The sequence below is a fragment of the Crotalus tigris genome, unplaced genomic scaffold (assembly GCF_016545835.1).
Source record: "Crotalus tigris isolate CLP2741 ecotype Arizona unplaced genomic scaffold, ASM1654583v1 scf7180000018304.516572, whole genome shotgun sequence".
NCBI lineage: Eukaryota > Metazoa > Chordata > Lepidosauria > Squamata > Viperidae > Crotalus > Crotalus tigris.
This window is the reverse complement of record NW_024096932.1, coordinates 148057-172306: the sequence shown is the minus strand read 5'-3', so window position 1 is coordinate 172306 and position 24250 is coordinate 148057. Positions and strand designations below refer to the sequence as shown.

At 36.9% G+C, this 24250-nt stretch overlaps 2 protein-coding genes across 2 annotated transcripts in view; one reads left to right on the top strand and one right to left on the bottom strand.

Annotated features, from left to right (window-relative positions):
• Positions 1–4304, top strand: part of FAM171B (family with sequence similarity 171 member B) — a 36568-nt gene extending 32264 nt beyond the window's left edge. Inside the window, exon 8 of the mRNA XM_039349966.1 lies at positions 379–4304. Within this exon, the coding sequence (XP_039205900.1) occupies positions 379–1714 (1336 nt within the window). The 3' untranslated portion in view covers positions 1715–4304. The remainder of the gene's footprint in view (positions 1–378) is intronic.
• Positions 4305–4696: 392 nt separating this feature from the next.
• Positions 4697–23236, bottom strand: ZSWIM2 (zinc finger SWIM-type containing 2). The gene is made up of 9 exons (XM_039349967.1): positions 22957–23236; positions 19168–19244; positions 18360–18400; positions 17900–18113; positions 16246–16497; positions 14885–14969; positions 12547–12659; positions 11112–11265; positions 4697–8639 (listed from the first exon to the last, which is right to left on the bottom strand). Exons 1-9 carry the CDS (start codon positions 23098–23100, stop codon positions 8148–8150), a joined length of 1572 nt encoding a protein of 523 aa, XP_039205901.1. The 5' UTR covers positions 23101–23236; the 3' UTR covers positions 4697–8147.
• Between the last annotated feature and the right edge of the window lie 1014 nt (positions 23237–24250).

Sequence of the window (24250 nt, the reverse complement as noted above, 5' to 3'; positions counted from 1 at the left end):
CTAGTCTGCTTCAAAGATAGGTACATATGATTTAGTAAAATCCAAAACTAAGTGCATGTTTTCTTCCTTTACAATATAGATAAGTTTATAAATTACATAAATAAACAAGCCTAGTGGTGTTAGACCAGGGGTAGGCAACCTTGGCTCTTTTATGACTCATGGACTTCAATTCCCAGAATTCCTGAGCCAGCCATGCTGAGGGGAAATGGTGAGGTTTCCAAACTGAGCCATACTGGCTGAGGAATTCTGGGAGTTGAAGTCCACAAGTCATAAAAGAGCCAAGGTTGCCTACCCTTGTGTTAGACTATTACTAATTGCATAGATATACATTAAAGCATAGTTTTAATATTTCTTTTTTTATTTTGCTTCTTTTTTTAGGGATAAATGTGGTCGTCCAAAAAAGAGAAAGAAAAGTCCAACTAAACTAGACATTTTAAAAAAAGACCAAACAACTTCAACAACTCACATGAATCATATCAGTGTAGCCAAAGGATCTTTGAAGCCAGAGGACAAATCTAGATTATATTCACCCAAAGTAACATCTTACAGCCCCCAGAGACAGGTTTCAGCTGAAGGTGAGGAGAGGAAAGCTCAAGACAATTTTAAAGTTTACACAGAAGGTACTCCGTACCAATTCTCTGGTAAAAATCTCCAACATAGGAGCTCACCTCAGCCCTTGGAAGTTAAAACAGATTTGAGACACCTTCCGCCAGTGAAACACCTCAAGGGAAGTCTTCCCCCTTCCCAAAATGCACAAGAGGAGAATCAGTATCTCCCAATGACCGAGGAGATTTATGGGCTCTCTTCCCTCCCAGAACAACTTATGCATCTTTATAGCCAGCCTGGTGCTATGCTTCAAACATCTGAGCTATTTCACTCCCAAGAGCAATTGCATGCTGCAAAGTCAGCTACTTTACCAAGAAAAGGACAGTTAGTCTACACCCCTGTGATGGAGAGTATGAGTCATGAAAATTATACCCAGACATTGCCCAAAATGCCAATGCACGTTCTCTTGCAGGAACCAACTTCCAGAGATGAAACAGTTGCTGTAGATAGGCAACAAGGCTTGTCCCCTCAGACTGCCAACTGGGGCCGCTACACTAGTAGCTTGCTGGAGTCGGTTTCTGTCCCAGGAACGTTAAATGAAGCTGTGGTGATGACACCATTTTCATCAGAACTTCAGGGCATTTCAGAGCAAACCTTATTGGAGCTTTCCAAAGGAAAACAGTGTCCACATCCAAGAGCATGGTTTGTGTCGCTAGATGGCAAACCAATAGCTCAAGTGAGGCATTCATTCATTGATCTCAAGAAGGGCAGGAAGACTGAGAGCAATGATACTAGCTTAGACTCAGGTGTGGACATGAATGAGCATAACCCAAGTCGAAAATTGGAGAGGGAGAAAACCTTTATTAAAAGCACGCAGCAATCTAAGATACTTTACCCAGAAGACTTGGATCTGAGTACCAGTGAATGTGGGACCAGGGTTTCAACCCCTGAGGATCAAGCTGTGAAGCATATGCCAGAAGGAGGTAATGACCCCATCATAAAGCAAGAGCTCCTGGAAGAGATGCCGAGAAGAAAAAACAAGGCAAAAAAGCATGAGGCCAGCCCTCCCCCTGGGAAGAAACAGGGAAGACCACGTCTAACTAAGACAGAAAGCAAAACAAATATCTGGAAAAAGAGAGAGGAGAGACCACTCATTCCAATAAATTAACATTACAGTGATGTCTATCTTCTGATTGTTTCATGTCCTGTAGACTGTACCTCCTCTGTCGTTTTATTTGTAAATTTGCACTGGTCATTTTCAGTGGGGCAGTCAGATTTAGGTGACATTGCTTTTTTAAGACACAGAGCAGATTACACCTTCATAAGGAGTATTGTTTTCTGAAAACCAGCTCATCTTGCTTTCAACAGTTGTTATAATTTCAGGACTTTAGTAAAACTATACCTGAAAAATTATTCTGTGGTGTATCTGCAAGGACATATATGCTTTCTCTAAAAGACACCAGTATGGTATCTCATTTAGCTGCTTTGAAATTAGACAACTGGCAAGGAATAGGATTTGTTGATACCAAATTGTGTTGGTTTAGGAAAAAAAGCATACATAGATAGCAAGTGTGTGTTATTTTTGCAACTATAGTATCTGATAATGGACATCGTCATAATATGGTTTGATATTGGGTAGTATAGTATTTTTCATCTAAATGCTGATAGGAGATCTTTTTATTTCGTATCTAACATAACATCCTGCCTCACCGTAATTCCTATGTAGCTCTTTCTGGTGGGGGAGGGAAAATTAAGGACTTGTTATCCAGAAGGTATTTCCAGTGTGAAGACTTCTGCCATTCCAATTTGTATTGAGCCAAATTGTGCTCCATTTTTAGGATAGCTGGATTTATATTATTGTAACAAAGGCAAAGTTTGGCCCTTTATGCTCACAATGTGTGCCATTGTAAACATGGCCAAAAAGATGCCTTTTTAGATATTTCCACCAGAAACAGCATTCTGTACTAGCCTTAAAAAGACAAAAGAAATGCGGTATTAACTTGATAATGTGCCTCCCTTTTCAGCTAGCTTTCTCATAAGTCATAAAAGTCAATTGTTGCTTATGAACTGTTGAAATCTGTTGGAATTAAATTTAGCCATATCTGTAATTTGTTAATGAAAAAATGGGGATGGTGGGACCTCTTCGTTATACCCAAATTTTCTAATCTGAGAGTAAATCTCTGAGGCAGACAAAATAAAGGGGAACACCATAGTTTCATAGTATGCAAAATGGAAAATTTTGGAAAGTTCCCTGGAGAAGGATTCCAACATGTATAGATAAGCCTTTCTTAATGAAAGTTATATGGATTTTGGAATCTACATGGAGACCTCTGAAATAAACATATTATAGCCCTAAATATAGTTACTTGGAAATAGGTTCTGTTGATTTCAGTGGAACTTGTTTCACATAAAAGCATCCACAATTAAAAGCTAAAAATGCATACATCTCTACCTGAAATTACAAGACATTTACATTTGATGAGTTAGGAGATACTTTTAAGTAGAAGAATTGGTGTAAAAATGGGAGGTGAACATATTTGGGGATGGAAGAAGGACTTAACAAATAGGCATTAGAATGGCCAAATGTTAAATGGCACTAGCCATTTCTGCAAATAGGGCAAAAGTAAAATTTCATGCCTGACAATTGTACATTATATCTTTGTAATAAACATAACAAGTGTACTTTATCAACTGACTTACCATTCACTAGAAGTATCTAACGTGTCCTAACTAGGTTGTGCACTATAAACATGTTCAGGGACTATCAATTGGGGCTTCTGTATATATATTGAACGGAAACTGGGATTTGGCCTGTAGGGTAACAGCCATCCTTAGGCATAGAATTCATTGTAAGAGTTAAAACACTGATTATATGAAGGATTGTATGAAATATAAAAGAAAGCACTCTAGAAGAAAGAAATGTACACAAACACACAAATGTTCATTTGTTTTTTGAATAATAAACGTGTTGCTGATAATTCATTTTTGGCTAAGAGAAAAATAGATATCCCTAAGTGAATTATCTTGCTAGAGAATCCTGTTAACCAAAGTATTTTTCCAGCATTTTGATTTTTGCAATCAGCTAGAAAATCTAACGATACTAATTTTGTTATCAGAAAGTTCCTCAAGTCAAAGTAAAATTAAACACGCCAACTAGGGGCTTTTCTTACGTCCTTTTCCATTCATCATCTCACCGTCATTTGAGGACTGGCTCATTTTTATTGCAGTAAGGTTGTAGCCTTTGAAATCAAGGTTGAAACGTTAGCCACCCTACTTTTTCAGTTCAAAACTCATTTGTCTCCTTCATATCGAAATAAATACAAAATCTGGATATCAGGAACTATAGGTTCATGGTGGACAGGTGGCACAGAAATCATGCTCCAACTTATAGCAAGGCAATGGTCTTTCTAAGCATGAACAGAAAATACCCTACCTTGCTAAATATCTAACATTAAATGTTAGAAGCTTCAGATTTATTAATGGACAGAGAATCACTTTTAATTATATATGATCATTAATAATATTTCCATAGAGCTCTTTTGTTCTGAAACAATATAGAGAAATGAATTATATAATTAATAAAAAGGCCTTCATAAATTTGTTACTATGGTTGGGAGGATAGTAACATTTTAATCAAAATCAAAGATTTGCCCAAACAAAAATGGAGTAGTTCTGAATGGCACAACTTTTATTGAAAGATTATAGTATGGAGCTGCACAATTACCTATGTTTTGGGTTTGCTTTTCTTAAAAAAAAAAGTGAGGAAAAAAATGGAACTTCAAAAGGCACAATGATACAGAAATAATGGATTTTGAGTAAAATATTCTAGTTGGTTTATCTTAACTTATGCGACTTGAATTTCTACTTATTTGCAGGCCATTGTGTATGAACTGATGGGAAAGAGATAAACAGATCCCCCAAGGATTTGGATCACTTTTACTGGACTAGTGTAATAATGCATACCATAATCTGCAGTAGTGGATTTTTAAAATGAAAATATGTATGTGCTTACAGAACATATGAGACAAGATGGACATTTTCTTCAGTTTGGAGATAAATTGAACCAATACTAATTGGCTGCCTAGAGATGATAAGCTCATTTGTTATCCTGTTCTTGCATTGAATCCTACAATAGTAGTATATCCAAAGGTTTTTTTTTTTAAATACTATTTACATTTTATATTCAAATGTTTTACTGTCTCATCTGCAGCTTGGTGATACAGATCAGAAAAATCTATCTCTTTAATTGTTCACTACATTATTGGTTCTTACCAGAGTGTGCATGAAACGGTAAGACTAATTTCAGATTTTAATCTAAGCACAAATGTCTCTCTGGGTATGTGGGAGATATATTAATGATTTAAATATAATGTAACTAAAAATATTTTTGGAAGTCAGTTTCAGAAAATAAGTGCATTTCCCTTCATATGTGACACATGCACTGAAATAGTACCAGACATTTTAAGCATTTTGGAATATTAAACAATTTTCAAACAAAAAATGTTTTTGCCATTTTATATTTTAACAGCACTGATAGAATTATGCCTGGTAAATTTTTGATGGTATTGTTCCCTTTAATCCCTAATCAGTATTTCTGAAATAATTGATTTTTAGCATTTTGTATCAATTAGTTGTATTGGCTGAAATTTAAACTAATTTTGAAAATTTTACAAAAAGAATTGTCAAATAATTGTACATTTCCCAATTGTAATACACTGTTCTTTAAAATATACTGGTGTGTAATTCTTCAGCATATATAGATTTTTTGTGTGTTTTTTTAAAAATGTATTTCTATGTCATATTGGTTCAGTTTTACCGTATTGCATGCATGTTAACAGAGCAGTTCTATGCATGCTTATTCAGAAGGAAATTCTTTATAGTTGAATGGAATTTCCTACTAAATAAGTAAATATACATATGCTTACAATCTTAAGAGTATAGTTTGTATTGGGAATCCCATTTTGTGAGCTGCAATGGCTAGAACAGTATCTGGAAATAGACATGGAAACAGTCACCACTGAAATTAGCCCTTTATGACATCTATTATTAAAAGTTGAGATATTCTCTAATAGAGGAACTGCTGAATATTCAGCAATTCCAACCCCATGTAATATTCAGCAATGTTATTTAGATAAATTTAGACTCTGGATTTACAAAATTGGCCATTAAGATTACAACATCATTTAGTTCAGTCTTGCTGCATTGGGGCCCACCTGTTCATCCTGCCAAGGAGAGGCCTGAAATTTGCCCCTCTTGCTATCATTCAATGCAATTGTTTTTACCCACCACCAAAGCAGGCAGCCCATTTTCCATTGTTGCTGTTTTAGAGACTAGCTTGATGCTTTCTCACACATGTGCTGTGCCGCTTTCATATTGCCGTAGTGCTTTGTGTTAAAGCAGTGTTTCCCAAACTTGACAATTTTAAGGCATGTGGACTTCAACTCCCAGAATTCCACAGCCAGCGTTGCTGGCTGTGGAATTCTGGGAGTTGAAGTCCTCATGCCTTAAAATTGTCAAGTTTGGGAAACACTGTGTTAAGGGAAAGAAATGCAGAGTGGTTTCTTTCAAAAGAAGCTCACAGTACTAATTAAGACTAGTCACTGAATCATGTAAAGTTGATAATCTAATCCACTGCAGAAATAGTCTAGTCTTTACTTACTCGATTTATGTTGTAAATAATAAGGACTCTTTTCTCACAGCATATTTTAAATTTGTTTTATGGTTTATTTGTGCTGATCCTTTTCATTTTATTTTTACATTTTCCTACCAGTAGCAGCTGTTCATGTCTGTGCAACTACTGCAGTGCCAATGGATTGTCTATAGCTTAAAATTTATAAGACACTGTTAAGTTTAATTAAAAAAAAAATCTTACCAATAACCTTGTGATTCTTGATTGTTTTAAAAAAACAAATTGATTATTGCGTCTCATGGAGTATGTGTTACAGCCATTCACTGCATGGCTATACAAGTGAATACCAGTATCAGGGACTCTTGAAAGGAACAGCTTGCAGAAATTGTTAAGATGCCATGCTTCAAGAAGTGAGCTAGGCAACATTACATAATACCTGGAGATGCCGCTTCTTCAGAATGACAAGCTTGGTAATAATGAATAATCTTAGGTTTAAAGGGTTGTGACAGGCTTGACAGTCATGCATGGTGAACCCATTATACTGAGAGTTGGAAATCTAGTCATATGGATGTTCTAGTATTAATTATAATCTTGGTTAGAAGATCAGCTCATGACATGAAATGGCACATATGAATGACTGGTTCAAGTATCCCCATTATTTTACTCTTTGTTCTATCATTGTTCAATGATCATGGTGACTTTGCAATTCTCTGTGTACACCCTGAACATATATGGTGTTTTCTCCATAAAAGAAAATATCTCTTTGAATATAGCATATGGTTCTTAAATGTGCATGGGTTACTAGTGCATCAGTTCAAATCCAACATTCTGATTTTCATCCATATTCTGAGGTTTTTTTTAAAAAAACATCCCAAATATTAAATTTAGTAATGACAGCACTTGAGCGATCCAAAATATGTACAGCTCTTTATTAACATGAATTGAAAGAAGTAACAGGATAATACTTAGGGCCTTTTACACAACTCAAGATTGGAATATGACAATGGAACAACAACTAGTGGCTTTTCTGCAAACAGGGAAAATATTTTTCCCAAGAATTCCAATCAAGTTCCTATATACAGGGATGTTTATATTTCTGTGTACCAGCTTTTTGTATTTTTAACATATTAATATGGGTGGCAGTTTTGTAAAACATTTGTTCCAGTTTGTAGACCATTGAAATTGTACATCCAAATTGTTTGGTCTATGTTTTGCTATACCTGCTATTTATTGTTCATATTATAAAAGCAATATTTCCTATTACATTAATTTGCTGGTTTATACTAGAGTTACCATTCATAATTAAATAAAACATTTTTTACAATGCCATTACAAGAGCAATTTATCTCTTTGTAGGATATTCCACTTCTATCAGCAAGAAAGAGTACCGTATATGCCGCCGTATTAGGCGACCCGGCGTATAAGACGACCCCCGTCTTTATAGCTGGGCCGCATTCCTAGAACGTCGTCTTATACGCCGGAAACTACCATTTACGGTAAATGTTTTTATTAATCATCTCTTTATCTTCTGAGGGACATAAACACTGAAGATGCTAATAAGTATAAACTTGGTTTAGATTAACATTATTAGTCATTTAAAGTCACCAAATGCAGCAAAAAAACAAAAAAATCCACAGAAATGTGTAGTTACAGTTTAATTAGAGTTTAAATCACTTAAGAAACATTTGGGACAAATAGGTGAATATATTTTATTTTATGTATTCAAAAGTGTAGTTTAGATATTTAGACTTAAAGAAAATTTGAATTTACTGGAGCCAAAAAAACCTCAAAAGACTTTTTATGGTGATAAACACTATTTTATGTAAAACTTTATTGACTATCAAACCAAGTAAAATAATTTTCACACTATTTTTTAAACATTTATATAAAAAACTAAAGCATCTGGATCCTTTGTACATCAAAATAACTACAATGTAATCTATTTTCTTAAAAAATCTGTAGCGTTCTAATTTTAATCTGTTTTATAATTTGCACATAATCTTAAATCAGTACCAACTACTTTATCTGTAAATTTATCAGCATGAGCCTTTGGAATAAGGACTAAACCCTTTATATGTCTAGAAAATTTCAAATGTTTTGGTTTTTGAGTGTTAAGCAAGCTAGAACCAGCATCTCTGGTAGAAGGATAGCTGAAACCATTCAATGTTAAATTTTGCTCAGTCGCTGCAGAATTTGTTTTCTTGTTACAGTTTCCTTGAAAACTACTTTGAGATACCTCCATGACATGGTGAGGCTTTATTTGTTTGATGGACAATCCAGTACCTGGTATAAAAAGATCCAGCCCAGACTGTTTTGCAAGGAAATGTTTTGCTTGAGACCCTAATTGATTTACTTTGTCTTTGCTTGTTGCCGTCTCCCAAGTTAATGGATTATATACAACATGGTCATCAATAGGACATGCATTTTCTTTCTGCAGCCAACGGTCAATGCATTTTCTGTGGAACTGAATAAAATACATAATGTATTAAGCTTTGGTAATTTTCTGCCAACATTATTTATGTATCTTGCACGAGTCAAATACTGCATGTGAAATGAAATCATACACCTGAACTGCCATTCAGTTCTTGAGACACTGAATGGTCTCTGAATGGCAGTTCAGGTGTATGAGACACTGAATTCAGTTCTTGAGACACTGAATTCCATGATTGAAGAGACATCTCTGATGTCTGCTAACATTCATATTATCTCTTGTGTCGTGCATTTTAAGATAATTGTTAGTTAAGGTCTATTGGACTTGCTAGGAAACAACCAGGAAGTTGTTGACTTACTTCCTTTGAAGCAATATAAATTGCCTTTTTATGTATTCAAAAGCTTAAAATGATCACCTGAAAATGAGTTCAGGTTACTGAGGGATGCTAAGAATAATAAAAGCTAATTTAGAAGGTTTTGAAATAAAGTTAGTAGTCACTGATCACTGTCTGTAGAACTGTTGTAAATACAATGGGTCTTAGATTCAGCAAAATACTATATAAATTATTCCAATAGGCTAGTTTAAGTATAGGTTGAATAACAAATGGATGCAAGGCTGAAATAAAAAACGTGTTGAAAGAGTGCAGAATATGGTCACATTCCTCAAATATCTGAAAAGTTATTTTCACTTACTCCTGACTGCAGGACACGAGATACTGGGTTTAACTTAGAGGGGGGCAGATTCTGAATGAAAAGCTTCCTAAAGGGAACCAGTCACTTTGAGAAGGAAAAGGCTCCATTCATTGGACGTGTTCAAGCAGGGGCTAGATTGCCATTTGTCTGGGATGCTTGAATTTGGATTCCTGCAAAGCCTATAATTGGACTAAATGACTTCTGCCAACTCTTTAATGATACTAAAAACATCTGAAAATAGAAAATAATAACTGAAAAATACGTAAGTAAATCTTGCTCATGTTAAGAATAGCCACACAGCCATAGCCAAGTTTATAATGGATTCTGAGGAAGTGAAGTAACAGCTGAATTTACTCCAATAAATATTTACTTATTTGATTTACATGGCTGCCCATCTTGCAAATGTGACTATGGGTGGCTAACATGTTTAAGATTTTTATTTTTTTTAAAAAAAGAAAAATATATTAAGGGGTGAACCCCCCCCCAACCTCTCAAAAAAGTAAAAGCCAACATTGGAGCACATCCAGTTCTTCAATGCTTTATGAAAGGTAGACAGGGATGGGCCAATCTAATGGGATTATGTCACAAGGTGCTGTGACAGAAAAGGCATTGTTCCAATCATAGTTTTTTTAACAGAAAGGACCTGAAGTATGTGCCTTTTGTTGAATCTAGTGGGATGGGTATATACTGTAGCTTCCCTATCTTGTCAGTTTAAGAGTTGCCAGTGGCTGGAGCTTTCCCAATCTATATATGTGCAGATATATCCTTACATGTACAGTATCACTGCGTTGTCTCTCCCCCCTCCCCCTGTGCCTTCCTAAACAGCACAAATAGGACAAAATAAGCATATATTAATGAATTAAAAATCCCTGTAAAATAAGGTAACTTATTTACAGAAATAATTGAGCCTGGCTTACATATTCCAACCATTTTCTCTCCTACATAAAATGGAATAGTATACAAATGCATATTTCGGTTTTTCCTTATAGCCAAAGTAGCAGAAAAACAAGAAAATGGTGATGGGAAAAGGGACCTATACTGAGAAAGGAAGAAAACAAAGAGAAAGAAGCAACAAAAACTGGATACAAAGGAAGATATAAAAATGCAGGAAAAAGAAAACTTAAGCTAATATTTAGACTAATCTTCAAAAACCACTGAGCATTTACAGCTATATCTGCAGAGACTAATGATTTTCATACCCAACCTGGCAGAGCATATGGGGATCCGCCATTGTATGCCCACAGCTGCTCTGTGACACAGGTTGGGATGAGAATGTGACTGTTCCAAACTCATCCAGTGAGTTTACATGGTTGAGGCAGGACTTGACTCACAGTCATGCATTGTACTAACCTGAATTTAGTAAAATCCAAAGTAGTTATCACAATACAGTATCTTAACACCAAAGGAATGTTTAGAAATTATAAATATTATCTGATTGTGAAAAAGGCGCTATTTTATCCTGAAGCACTATTCTGGGAGTTGTTGTGTCTCTAGTTCTAAAAATCGGGAATTGTGGTAGACAAGAGTCTTGATACTTCAACACTAAAGATCGAAACAGAATTTCTTGATTTCACAAATAAATGTTTCAGATACCAGACTCGACTCTGCTTGCTGACTCTATAGAGACTGTTTCAATGCAAAATAATAATCAAAAAGGTATACCACAGCAGCATGCAGGCTTTACATTTTATTATATTACACATTATATTACACATTTTATGTTTTTGCAATGGCTTGAAAAATCTTGCATCAGAAATTAACCTGGGTTTCAGAAAAACAACTAAGCTCCTGTTCAAGTGTATCTTCAGTTTACCTTGTGATTACATGGTAAGGTCCTTGAAACTTGACCAAGGCAGAATATCTTCAAACAGAGTCTACACTGTAAACCTGGATCAAGTAAAGGGCTGCCCTTCCTAATCACTATATTGGGCATTGAGTTCAGGACCTGCTGTGGTATGCAGCTGAATCTGAAAGAGAGGTAACAGAGTATCTATTCCATATGAATTTACCCATCTATCTGATTTTAAAATCTTATTTTAAAGAAACAATGCAAACAGTGCTGATTGTACAGGTAGTCCTTACTTACATTTGGTCACTTAGCAACCATTCAAAGTTACAGCAGACACCTCCAAAGGCTATTTACGACCTGGTCTGAAAGTTACGACCACTGCAGCCACTGCAGCGTTCCTGTGGTCATTCACCCTTACAACCAACTGCAGGGATGCTGCAGTATCTCTCACCTAACTCCCATCCACATCCCCCACTCTGGGTCCCCACACATCTTAGGCCTGCTTCCCACCCCTGTGGGTCCCACACGCTCCTCCTTACTTATGTTTCATTGATCTCCAAAGCTCAGGAGGTTGGGGAGGGAACAGAAAGATTTGCTTTGCTTCAGCAAAGCAAAGGAAGCCTCTCCATTGTTTGGATCCCACAAGGATCCATCTTTTTCCACATTGGCGCTTCTGCAATCACACAGCTGCAAATTGCTTTGGCTCAGCGATCTATGTGGCTACCAACGGGTGTGCCTTGTCCTCCTTTCCCACCCTAACCTCCTGAGCTCCAGAGTTCTTTGAAACGTAAGTATGCAATTGTGACGGAGAGTGGGGAAGAGGCCCCAGCCCTGCAGGGATATGAAGGGGAAAAGAAAGGCGTGCAGGGACGCGGGAAAGGGGAAGGAGGCCCAAGGGCTGTGGGGATCCCAGGGGGCAGGAAGTGGAGCACAGGGTGTCTCAGAGTGTGGAAGCCCTGGGGCAGGGGGCGCTTGTGCTAGGCCTCCCAGTGCCTCTGCTATCTGAGGCATCTTGTGCTCCAGTTCTCATCCTCTGTGGTCATTTAAAAACTGCATCAAGGAGAGCAGGGAGTGGGGATTGTTAAGCAAGATCATTTCACTTAATGGCCATCACCACTTGCGAGCATGATGAGCAAGTAAGCTCAGGGCTACCTTTAGTTAGAAAGAATTAAAATCATAAAAATGAAAGATTTCTAATGGATTTCATTATAAATACTCCAGGCTGATGCATAACAAAAAGTGTTATGTCAATAATAATACAGGAATGTTTGTTTCACTGCAACTGTGGAAGCCCATTGGGAATAAATTACAATTCTTTATAAATACCATGAAACATTAAAATAAAAGGGATTAAAATGTATAATTAATATCACTGCTTTCTTAAATCATACGTGTCCTTCCTTAAGTTTTTTTTAATTAAAAACCACTGAAGTGGATTTCATTCAATTTTTCATCTTACGGTTCCTTGTTTTTTTCTTCTTTAAACTTCTCTTCTGGATTAATCTTCAGGTTTTCTTCTGTTGTTGACAGTTGCACTTTTGGTTCAAATGATTTCCATCTCTGATTCCTTTTCTGAAGCAGAGATATAAAGAAACCAAGCAATAGGACAGATTGCTTAAAGGGAATTATTAACAATTATCATTTCAGTAAAATTGATAGCAGAAAAAATCATGAAAGATGATACTTGGGGGAAAAAAGCTGAATAATTGCTAATTTCTCAGATCGCTGCTGCACGTTTTGCTTAGAAGAGAAGAGAAAAACCAGCAACAATGTGAATGGACTCAGTTACAGTGATGATAAAGACCATGGGAAGATGCAAAAAGCCAAGTTGGGACAGATTATCCAGGAAAAGGTAGAGTGATCACACATTGTATGATCACTAAGTGTTGATACCAACTTGATGGCATAGGACAGTGGTGGCAAACCTATGGCACACGTGCCAGAGGCGGCACTCAGAGCCCTCTCTGTGGGCACGTGTGCCGTCGCCCCAGCTCCGACTCCCCCGTGGCCCCCTCCCCAACAGCCCCTTTGGAGGAAAGTTGTGCCTGGGCATGGCCCAGGCAGAGCAGCGCAACCAAGGACATGGCAGCCGGACAGTGGGGACAAGACTCCACCCTCGCGCCCCATCTCGTGCAGTTGATGCTGCGGGGCGCAGGCAGAGGGCGTGGCCACCATGGCGCTGCTGGGTCGCCTGGCTGATCTGCAGCTGACCATGGAGGCAGTGAGTGGCCCTGTAGGTGTGCGGGGGCGGAGTGGGGGTAGGACAGGTGGGGCCGGAGTGGGTGGGACCAGGGGCGGAGCGGGGGCCAGGGCGGGATGGGGCCGGTTTTTGGGCACTCAGTATCTAGAAGGTTCACCATCACTGGCATAGGCTAACAGTTTATCCTAATTAGTAAGTAGAACACAGGCTCTGAAAAAAGAAGGTCAAATAGGATGGCAGAATCCACTTTGTATAAATAATTCTGATTCAGGATTGTATTAGTAAGTTATAAACTTCATTTGGGCTGAGTCTGTTTGGGTCTCAGTATTCCTGACAGAAGAGAGGAAAAATTATGTATGTTACATGAGCAAATAAAACTGCACCAAGGCCTATCAAGACTATCAGTATTATAGGCAGGTTAAACAAGAGGTAAAAATCCCCAAGCAAAACAGTAAATAAATTCTACAAAGCTTTCATCAATTGAAGTCTTCAGGATGAAAAGCCAGCTTTTTTTTGAAATACTTTTACACATTTACGCACATATGACATATCTTTTGAACTAGATCAGGGGTGTCAAACTGCCGGCACGTGGGCCGGTTGCATAATACGGAGGCCACACCCACCCCAGCTCTGGCAATGCAAAAAAAGTTGTGATACGTCAAAATGTGTCACATGACGTGGCAAGTTTGACACTCGTGAACTAGATCAAATAGCTTATTTTATAAAGTTTCAGTTCCATTAATCCTTAGAATTATATTCTAGGATTCATGATTTTTAACATCTTCTGCCCATGAAGGAGTGATCAAACATAGATAACACTTTCTTCTCATCCTTACTTCCAGAGAAGCAGATAGAGAGGCATTTACGATGCATGACTTGAGAAGCTGCATTTCTACACAACCAACACCTTGCTTTTCCCAGAGAATTATAGAAAGCTACATCAACTGCCACAGAATATTTACTCTCATTTTAGGGAGAAGGTAGCAGGTCACAGGAGGAAGGATAATTGGGAAAATATTGTTTTTAAAAAAGCTATATTTCATCCCCATTGTGTTCATTAGAACGCCTTGTTTTCTTCAGAGGCTATGAATTCTCCACAACCAGTAGTGGGATGCTCAACTCAGGATTTGGGAGAGGTTGTACTGCTCAACACATACACTGAACTAGGCTAGTGGGCCACTGGTTAAATTAAAAGCACCACAGCTGTTAACCAAGGACCTGGTTGAAAGGAAACTCAATATTCTATCCAGAAAAGGAAAGCAGCTAAAAGAAGAAAGCTTCAAATTAACCTTGCTTGCTGTAGCATAACATCTCACATGCATATCAACTCAAATGTAAACACTCCTAACCAGAGAGATCCTTATTGGATTGACACAGTGCTTAGGATCTCATCTTTATTTTGATTTTTGGACTACAATACAGAATTAGTCATGACTGTTGAAAAAAAAGAAAATAAAATCACTGAATCATTCTTCAATAAAACTGATTTGCAGACAAGGCATGATAGAAAGAATTAAGTTTCCATTACCAATGCTTGCTTTTTAAATTGCTGTGTTAATTTTTTTTTTTTTTTAAAGGAAGGGAATTTATACTATACCTCTCGGAAAGCAAAAATATGTGACGGATGGCAAAAGCTTTGAAAACATCCATGGCATAGATGATAATTACTACATTCAGTACACCTTGAAATAATAATATTAATATTAATAATAACATTTATACAAATCTTATTTGATTTAAAGAAATGTTCTACTTTAAAATAAAATAGGCTAACAAGCTAAAATTTCTAATTAATAAGCATATGCATTTGCAGAGGGGCAACTGAGCGGAAAGTGAAGAAACCTGGCTCATGACGCCATGGCACCAATTTTATGACTTCTGTACTTGCACCAAATTGTCAGAATGCAATGACAATAGGATGAAATGGCCTCATTTTTTTCATGACTGTGGTCCATTGTGGACACCTGTGCTAAGATGGGAAGACTTGACTCTAAATGTACAATCTTGCATTACGTACTGAAATAGTGCAATGCCCACAGTAGTTTAGAAGCTTTTCATGCTCTTGGATGCTATCAATAAATTGATTTATATTTTCTTCAGATGAAATCAAGAAAATTGAAAAAAAAATATTCTCAAACAGACACTAGGTGGTGCAAAAGTCTTTTTTTCCTTCTGATTTAATTGGTATAATGTATATCAAAATTATTTTTCCTCAATGAATCAAGAGCAGGGGTGTCAAACTGCCGGTCCACAGGCCGGATGCATCACGAGGAAACCGCGCCCACCCCATTACCAGCAATGGGAGAAAAATTCCAATACGTCGTGTGACGTGAGTTTGACATGTCTGATCAAGAGTATCAATTAAATCAGAAGAAAAACACCACCTAGTGTCTGTCTGAGAATGGTTTGAGTGTCTGACAGTATGCTATTGTATAAATATATAATTAACATTAAAATTAATTGTACAACCAAATGTTTACATTTTTAGTGTCAACCATAGTTTTAAAGAAACTAGAGTCTAATCATTTCCTATTACAGAGCTTTAAAAAATAGTTACAAATGTCACATTGAATTTTAATATTCTTAATGGAAACCTCATCTAGCTAACTATATAAACTGAAATTATTAATGTGAATAAAACTTGAGCCCTATGATTCAAGATATATAGTCACAGATAAAGTAGAGTTTTGTTACACCTTTTTGCTAGGGAGCTAGTTGTTCTGGGTGCTACTAGGCAGTGAGTGAGCTTAAGATTTTCACCAATAAACTTTTCATAAAACAATTCTGAGATGTGGCATTATCTAAATATATAAGATGAAAATTTGAGCCAACAATTGACATATGGCTACTCATAATAATCACAAAGGTTACATCTTTGATTCCTTACAGAAAAAAATGTTTAAAACATTACAAATAAATTAATTCAGGTATAACTACTTAAATGTCTTAAATGCTTACTTGTAGCAATTTCCCTCAATGGGTAGTACTCTGCAATTATTGCAAGGGATTCCAAGGTGTTTGTTAAGACTTTGTTTTTCTGCTGCAGTAACAAGTTTTTTGCAGTTTCTGAATTCTTCCAAGATAAGCTTCAGTGGGGCAAAATTTTCCCTGCATAGAGGGCACTTCACTAAAGAATTTTTCTCTAAATCTCGCTGATGATCAATCCAAATTTTCATACACACTATATGTATGTTGTTCCCACAACTAAACCTGTGTACAAGAAATTTACTTCATTATTTTTTGAAATGTTACATAACTTAAATAGATTTAATAATTATTCTAATAAATTTAAATTTCATTAGAATTACGTTATTTTTCATTTGTTATCATGGAATTTTATGTATCAAATTCTTAATGACAAATTTTCTAAAACTAATGAAATTCAAGGTGATCCATTAGAAAAGGGATAGACAATGTTTTAACACTAGAAAACCACACTGGGACCGTGATGTGAAAGTTGTATGAAGCAAAAATAATCTCCAAATTAAAAATAAAATAAAAAGACAATTAAAAAAAGAAACTCCAAATCCTCAAAACATTGTAACTGATAAAAAAATATTTTAAAAATAGAATCTGCCATAAAAATATGATGGCATAATCTAGACCAGGCTCTAGAGAATACAAAATAAGGATTGAAGTCATAAGCAGCCTATGCGGACCAAGGGATTCCATCTTCAACTCTGCCAGTTATCTATAACATGATTTAGCAAAATTTGGTTAGCAATTTATTTTAGAAATCCTGTTTGTTTTGTATAAAAGCAAAAAGAAGATAACACAGTTTTATCAAAGATGCTTAAATGCTTTTTTTTATTTGTGTGTATTTGGTAACTAAAGAATCATAGACTGCTTCTAATGAAGAAAAGCTAAAAGTTTGAATTCCAAATAAAAAAGAATACTTTACCTATTTATCTACTTAGAAAAAGAAACAATTATTAATAGTGATGCAGGGTTTTCTCAGCCAGCATCAATTTGATAATCATGAGTTTTCAGGCTAATTTGAATAGAATTAGAAAATAGATCCTACAGCTATGGTGGGATTCAAATATGTGAACAACCAGTTTTCTGTGTGGATGCCGCTTCCGGAAGTCCATTTTGGGCCTGGGCAACAAAAAATTAGCTACCGGTTCTGCCAAAGTGGTGCAAACTGGCTGAATCCCACCACTGTCCTACAGTAACCTGAAAACCAACATGGATTGCTGTTTACATTTAAAAAAAAAAATCTAACCTGCAGGAAGAGAAATATCACTAAAACTCTCACAGAGAGTACTAGATGTATTTGTGAGCCTGAAAATTGTGTGTCCAAATATCAAGCAGCCTACCCAGGGATCAATTTGTGGTTTTCCAAATGTTGCTGCCAAACTCACAGCAGCAGTGCCTGCCAAACAAGGCCACTCTGAGGAGAGTTGCAAGTTTTTGCCCAGTGACAGATGGAAAACCTCTACTAGAGCAAAGTGGAATTATGGACATGAGTCCAAATGAAGCAGTGATATGCATCCTAAAACTCCTCCCAAACATGATCTCTTGCAAATGTATAAGAAAATGCCATCAGTCAAACTGCATGATTACAAATATGATACTATCTCCCAGCAATTAAAATCCAACAGGAATTCACCTGCAATAAGTGACAGGAAGCATTTTTTTGAGTAGCATATCCTGGCAAACAGGACATATATCCTCATTGTCAATACTTTTTTGTTTAACATACCCATCATCAACTGTTATCAATTTCTTAACAGAATGGGCAATTATTTTTACTTGGGGGACAACTTGTGGATTCTGAAGCAGATAGTTAATTTCTCGTTCTAACAAACCAATCTGTAAAGCATCTGTTGAAAAAGAAAAAAATAACGTTAATATGTATAATGAAGCCCTAAAATATACAATACATTTGTTTGTTGGAAATTCTTGCCCTCCCTCCCAGCAATCCTGGTTGCCCACTGCCAGCTATGGGATGACCATCTGAGTGACGGGGAATAGAGACAGGGTTTCTGGGGGATACAAATACAAAAACAAATGTTCCATGCAATGAGTTCCAAACAGAAAATAAAAGGACAAGATTAACCTATACCTACATTCATGGTCTCTTGGAAGTTTGAACTTTTTTAGTAATAACCTAAAAATAAAAGAACAAATTGAATACAATTTATTCAGTAACTTTACGATTTAAATGCAGTTGGCTTTTCAATTTTAAAGACATACAAACATAAGCTCAATTATGAAAAAATGCCAAACAGTTCCCTATATTCCTTAAAGTTGCATATCATCTGCATGAAATTTAGGAAAACGTATTTGCTTACAACTGTCATTCATATTTCTTATTGTATCTTGTAACCCATAGCAAACAAAGTGATGAATTATTTTGACCCTCATCCTCAACTTGTATTTGGTTTATGCTATCTTCTCTTTTCCCTGATGGACAGATTTAACTGAATTTCCAAACCAGATATTTCCTCTTTTGGTACATGCATACTCCCACATCCCTTTTTTAAATTAAAGAAAAATAAAAATGGAATATTGCAAAGTGCCAGACCTTCAATATTATCTTTATTTCCAAAAGTGCCTCTGAGTCCTGAATGAATCCCCTGAGCATTTCATCTTCCAATGCTAAAAAAAAATCAACCTAAAACTTTCTAGAAGAAAACTTTATAACTTGCCTCTATCTTCTTCATACTCATGTTTTTCTCATCTTTCAGCATCCTTTCCTTTCCTATCTTTTGTCCTTTTATCTATTTTGTCCTATCTTGATTCCTCCCTCCCTGGTGGCAGAATAATATCTGACTTTTAAAAAGATGAATAACATTAAGAGGCACTGCAGAATGCACACCAAATATAGAATGATATTTTTTTTTATCATTTTACATTTTAATAAAAATAATTTACCAGCAGATATGTTTACAAAGGTCCTTCTCTTTCAGAAATACTGAGCAGCTGCATGAATGAGGGTTCCCCAGGGAAACCTTATACCAAAACAATAGAAAACATATTTAATAATTATGCCATTTATAAAATGGAGAACAATGAAAACTAAGATGCAGAAAGACAGTATTTACTAAAATCATGTCTATTTTACTCACAGTGTATCTAAAATAGTACTAGAAAACAGAAATAATAGTGCTAGAAATAGTGTAACAATTATTATTTATCTTCTAATGGACTATTTCTCAGAAAAAAATCTATTTATATTCACATACTTTCAAATATATGATGGTATCAACATCTATCATTCAATGAAACAGAAGAAAAAGATAATGGGAGTCCATTAATGACATCAAAATGCACTTCTGAAAAGCTATAAGCAATAGCACTTAGATTTATACACTGCTTTACAGCCATCTCTAAGCGGTTTACAGAGTCAGCATTGCCCCCAACAATCTGAGTCCTTATTTTACTGACCTCGGAAGGATGGAGGACTGAGTCAACTTTGAGCCTAGTGAAAAGTGAACTGCCAAACTGCGGGTAATTAGCAGTCAGCAGAATTAGCCTGCAGTACTGCATTCTAACCAATGCGCAACCACGGCCCTTATAAGAATACATACATACATACATACATACATACATACATACATACATACATACACATACATACATACACAGGTTTGTTTCAATGATTAGGGTGTGCACTCCACATTATGAATCATAGGTTTAACTATTAAAGTGTAACAATAAAATCAGATCAGATTGATCAGATACTCCCATCAGCAAGGGAAATTTTTCCTCGAGACTAGAAATGTTGTGACATATATCAAATTCCCATTTGAAAAGCATTGTTCATTGTCTCACTTTTGCTCTGTGTGTATTATATAGAAGACGTACACTATTTCTATTCTTTTTCTTTCAACTTTTAAATCATTTTATATTGCAAGTAGGGAATATATATAGTACCTTGCAACTTAAGTTTTTAATCTCATACAGGTAGTCCTTGACTTACAACGACAGTGGAGCCTGCCCATCAAGGTTTAAGTTGTAAGTCATAAAACAGGTCGGTCATGTTACCAACCCAATTTTATGACCTTTTTTGGGATAGTCAAGTTAACACATCTGTTAAGCGAATCAACAGATGTAAATGACAGTTTTAACAAAACTGATGTAAAATGCACTCATGAGACCGGGGACACTGCAAATGATTACGGTTATGTGGCTTAACTGCTGAATGCCAAAATTTGGTCATGTGAAGTGGGGAGTGTGACTGCCGAAACTTCAAATCCAGGTCATAACTAGCCACCAGGTAGGTCTGTCATAACTTTGAATGGTCACTATCTGGCCAGTTGTAAAATGAGAACTATCTGTGTTAACAGAATTTCAAAATGTGAGTTGAAGCTGCTCATCGAGAAGGAAACCGGAATATGCCTAATGGAGAAAATGTGAATTATATTTTTAATACTTTTAAAATTGGTTAAGCCTATACTTGAGAAGTTTGATATATGACTAAAGTTTTATGACACAAGATGTGTAGCTTTATCCCTTGCGAGTATGGAGAATAGAGCAACTAGTACTGTCCCTGAAGAGAAACTGGCAGCAGAAAACTGTTTATATCTACCAAAAAAAGAAAAAGAACTCACAAAAATAATGTGATAGGATCCCAGTAGGCACCTTAACTTGCAGCATGATAAAAAGAAATGAGCAGATTTGCTACAAAGTACAATGCAAGAAGTCCAATAGGGAGTTTTCCTTTCAACTACTAGCAGGTGCTTGTTTCTGCATGGAGCAGCATTCTCTCACTAAATGGGGTAATAGATACATGATGATGAGAGGATATTAAAAGCAAGGAGATTTATGGAATGATTATACAGTGATAAATACTACTTGTCAAGTGACAGGGCTTCAGTGAAAAGAAAAATATTTGTGGCTCATGCACGTGAAAGCAAACAGCAGTAATTGCACATGAGTAATCAATTAGTTTTACATATAGCCAACCTTATTTTAATTTAATCAGATCAAGATCAAATCAGCAGTATTGCTTGGCTATAGTAACCCTTCTCTAGTAGTAATACTGCTATAATGCAACCCTAAACCAATGAAAGTGAGCATATAATCATTATTTCTCTTGATTTATGAGCTGTCTGTATGAGTATGCAAAAGGAAAACACTGACACTCATTCAATTAATCCTTTTTAAAAAATTGTCTTTACCCTGCCTTTTGTTTGGTAGGATGTGATTTCTAGTAGGGATAGATATGTACGCATAGGCAGGCACATCCAAACACATGGGAATCAAATGCACACATTTATTAAGAAAGCAAGCAATCTCCAGAGATGGTTTCAGCCACAGCAGGCAACCTTGGGTTAATAAGGTAGCAATTTCAGAGAGGTCCCCCCTCCCATTTTTATTTTATTAATCATTTGCTTTTCCTGGAATGGTTGGACTAAACTTATTTTTAAATCAGTTGAATTAAATTATACAGTTAAATGTTGAACTGTATAACACAGTCAAACATCAGCACGTAAAATGTTTCTAACCTTTTGTATTATGTCATAATTACTTTATGATGTTTCTATAATAAAATGTTTTATAAAATTTGCGAGATTTCAAATCCATGGGTGTCCTGGATACCGGATTTTGGACACTTGAAGTACTTAGGTTCAGAAAATTTTTTCCCATGGTGCATCATTTCACCAGTTAAAGTTGACAGGAATCAGTGTTTTAATAGTATGTGGAACAGATAAAGAGATGCTGCAAAGATGACCACCTCCTGGAAGGAAAAGTCCAGAACAGATTGGTGGATATAGGAATACATCCCAGGGAGAGAAAACATCTTCAGAACAATAAAACAAGATCAAATCAGCAGTATTGCCAGTGCAAACAGAATTGGCCATAGGCTTATACAGGTAGTCCTCAACTTACAACAGTTCATTTAGTGACCGTTCAAAGTTACAACAGCACTGAAAAAAGTGACTTACAACTGTTTTTCACACTTACAACCGTTGCAGCATCCTCATTCACATGATCAGAATTCAGACACTAGGCAACTGGTTCATATTTATGACGGTTGCAGTGTCCCAGGATCATGTCAGCACTTTTTGCGACCTTCTGACAAGCAAAATCAATGGAGAAGCCAGATTCACTTAACAACTGCAGTGATTCACTTGACAACTGTGGTAAGAGAGGTCGTAAATTGGGTCAAAACTCATTTAACAAATTTTTCACTTAGCAACAGAAATTTTGGGCTCGGTTGTGGTTCTAAAAAGACTATAGTATCCCTTCTCTAATATCACTATAATCCATCCGTACATCAACAAAAGTGAGCATATAATCACTATTTCACTTGGTTTATGAACTTCCTGTATGAGTATGAAAAAGGAAAACACTGACACTCTTAAATGCAAAAAAATAAAATAAATGAATTGCAGTGTTTGGGCAGAACATCCTTTTCTTCACTTTCAAGCATTCAGGCTTTTCTAAGGGAAGGGAACATGTTGAACTGAGATGTGAACTCTACAGGAGCAAAAGGCACTTTCTACATGTTCAGAAGTATGTTTTTAGTTTCAAAATTAATTGTGAAGCTAAAAGCGGGGAAGGGTGTGGGGGGGAGAAGAGTCAGGTTCGCCATGCAAGAGATAAGTACATAATCTGGCACCCACACCCACACGAGCGAGCGTGCCATCCCCGGCTGTGAAAACGGGAACGAGGGTCCCGTTTCTTTGCCCTCCGCCTCCCTCTCCCCTCTTCTACCCTGAGCTCCGCCGCCCTCTGGTCTTCCTCCTGCAGGACGAAAGCGGTAGGGCCCAGCTCCCGCACGATACGCATGGTTGTGCCCAGCGCCTGATCCTGCCGCCAGCTCAGCTCCGGGCTGGCGGAGACGCGCCTTCGCGACATGAACGCCACCGCCGCGGCCGCCCCTGAAACCAAACCGTCTCCCTGGGAAGCGGAGCCGCCTGGCGAGTGGAGCGCGGGTCTCTGAGAAACGGGAGCAAACCGCGCGCGGATGGCCTCACGCGACTGAAGGAAGAACGGTCGCTCGCCCCCCTCCCCACCCTTCCTCCACCGCCGCCGCCGCCGCCTTCTTCTTCTGAGGGACGCGAAAGAGCTGAGAAGTGCGCGTCTGGTTTCCATGGAGACGGGCGCCCGGGCGTGGACTCAAAGTGACGGGAAAGGGAGCCGTGGTTTCTCTCATGCTCCTCCAGCCTACATTTGAACTTTGTCCTTGAGTTCTGATTCGTTGAAAGTTGCTACAGTATATCTGTGCTCATTATCTTCCCTTTTGTCTCCCTTGCTCTATTCCTCTACCTTTTTCCTCCGCCTAGAGATAGAGATAGCTACTAGATAGCTAGAGAGCAAGAGACATAGATAGATGGATGGATGGATGGATGGGTGGATGGATGGGTGGATGGGTGGATGGATGGATAGCAAGAGACATAGATAGATAGATAGATAGATAGATAGATAGATAGATAGATAGATAGATAGATAGATAGTAACAAGAAATAAATAGATAGATATAATAGATAGATAGATAGATAGATAGATAGATAGATAGATAGATAGCAAGAGACATAGATGATGATGATGATGATGACAGATAGATAGATAGATAGATAGCAAGAGACATAGATAGATGATGATAGATAGATAGATTGATGTATAGATAGCTAGATAGCAAGAGACATAAATAGATGACAGATGGATATTGAAAGATAGCTAGATGGATGGATAGCTATCTATCTATCTATCTAGATGGATGGATGGATGGATGGATAGATAGATAGATAGATAGATAGAGAGGATGGTGCAGATTAGTTTAAATGTATCCTGCTGCATAAAAAGAGGTGAAAGGAAGAAATACATTTTAAATATTCCTTGGTTAATTGGAAATGATGAAGTCTTATCAGCTCAGTTAATTTATTATAGACTCAGACCACTATCAGTGTTTTCACTTCATATATATTTATAATGCCTGCCTTCATTTTGAAGGGAAGCTTCCTTCCACAGGGATTGCCAGGGATCATCAGTTAACAGCACTTGTGGA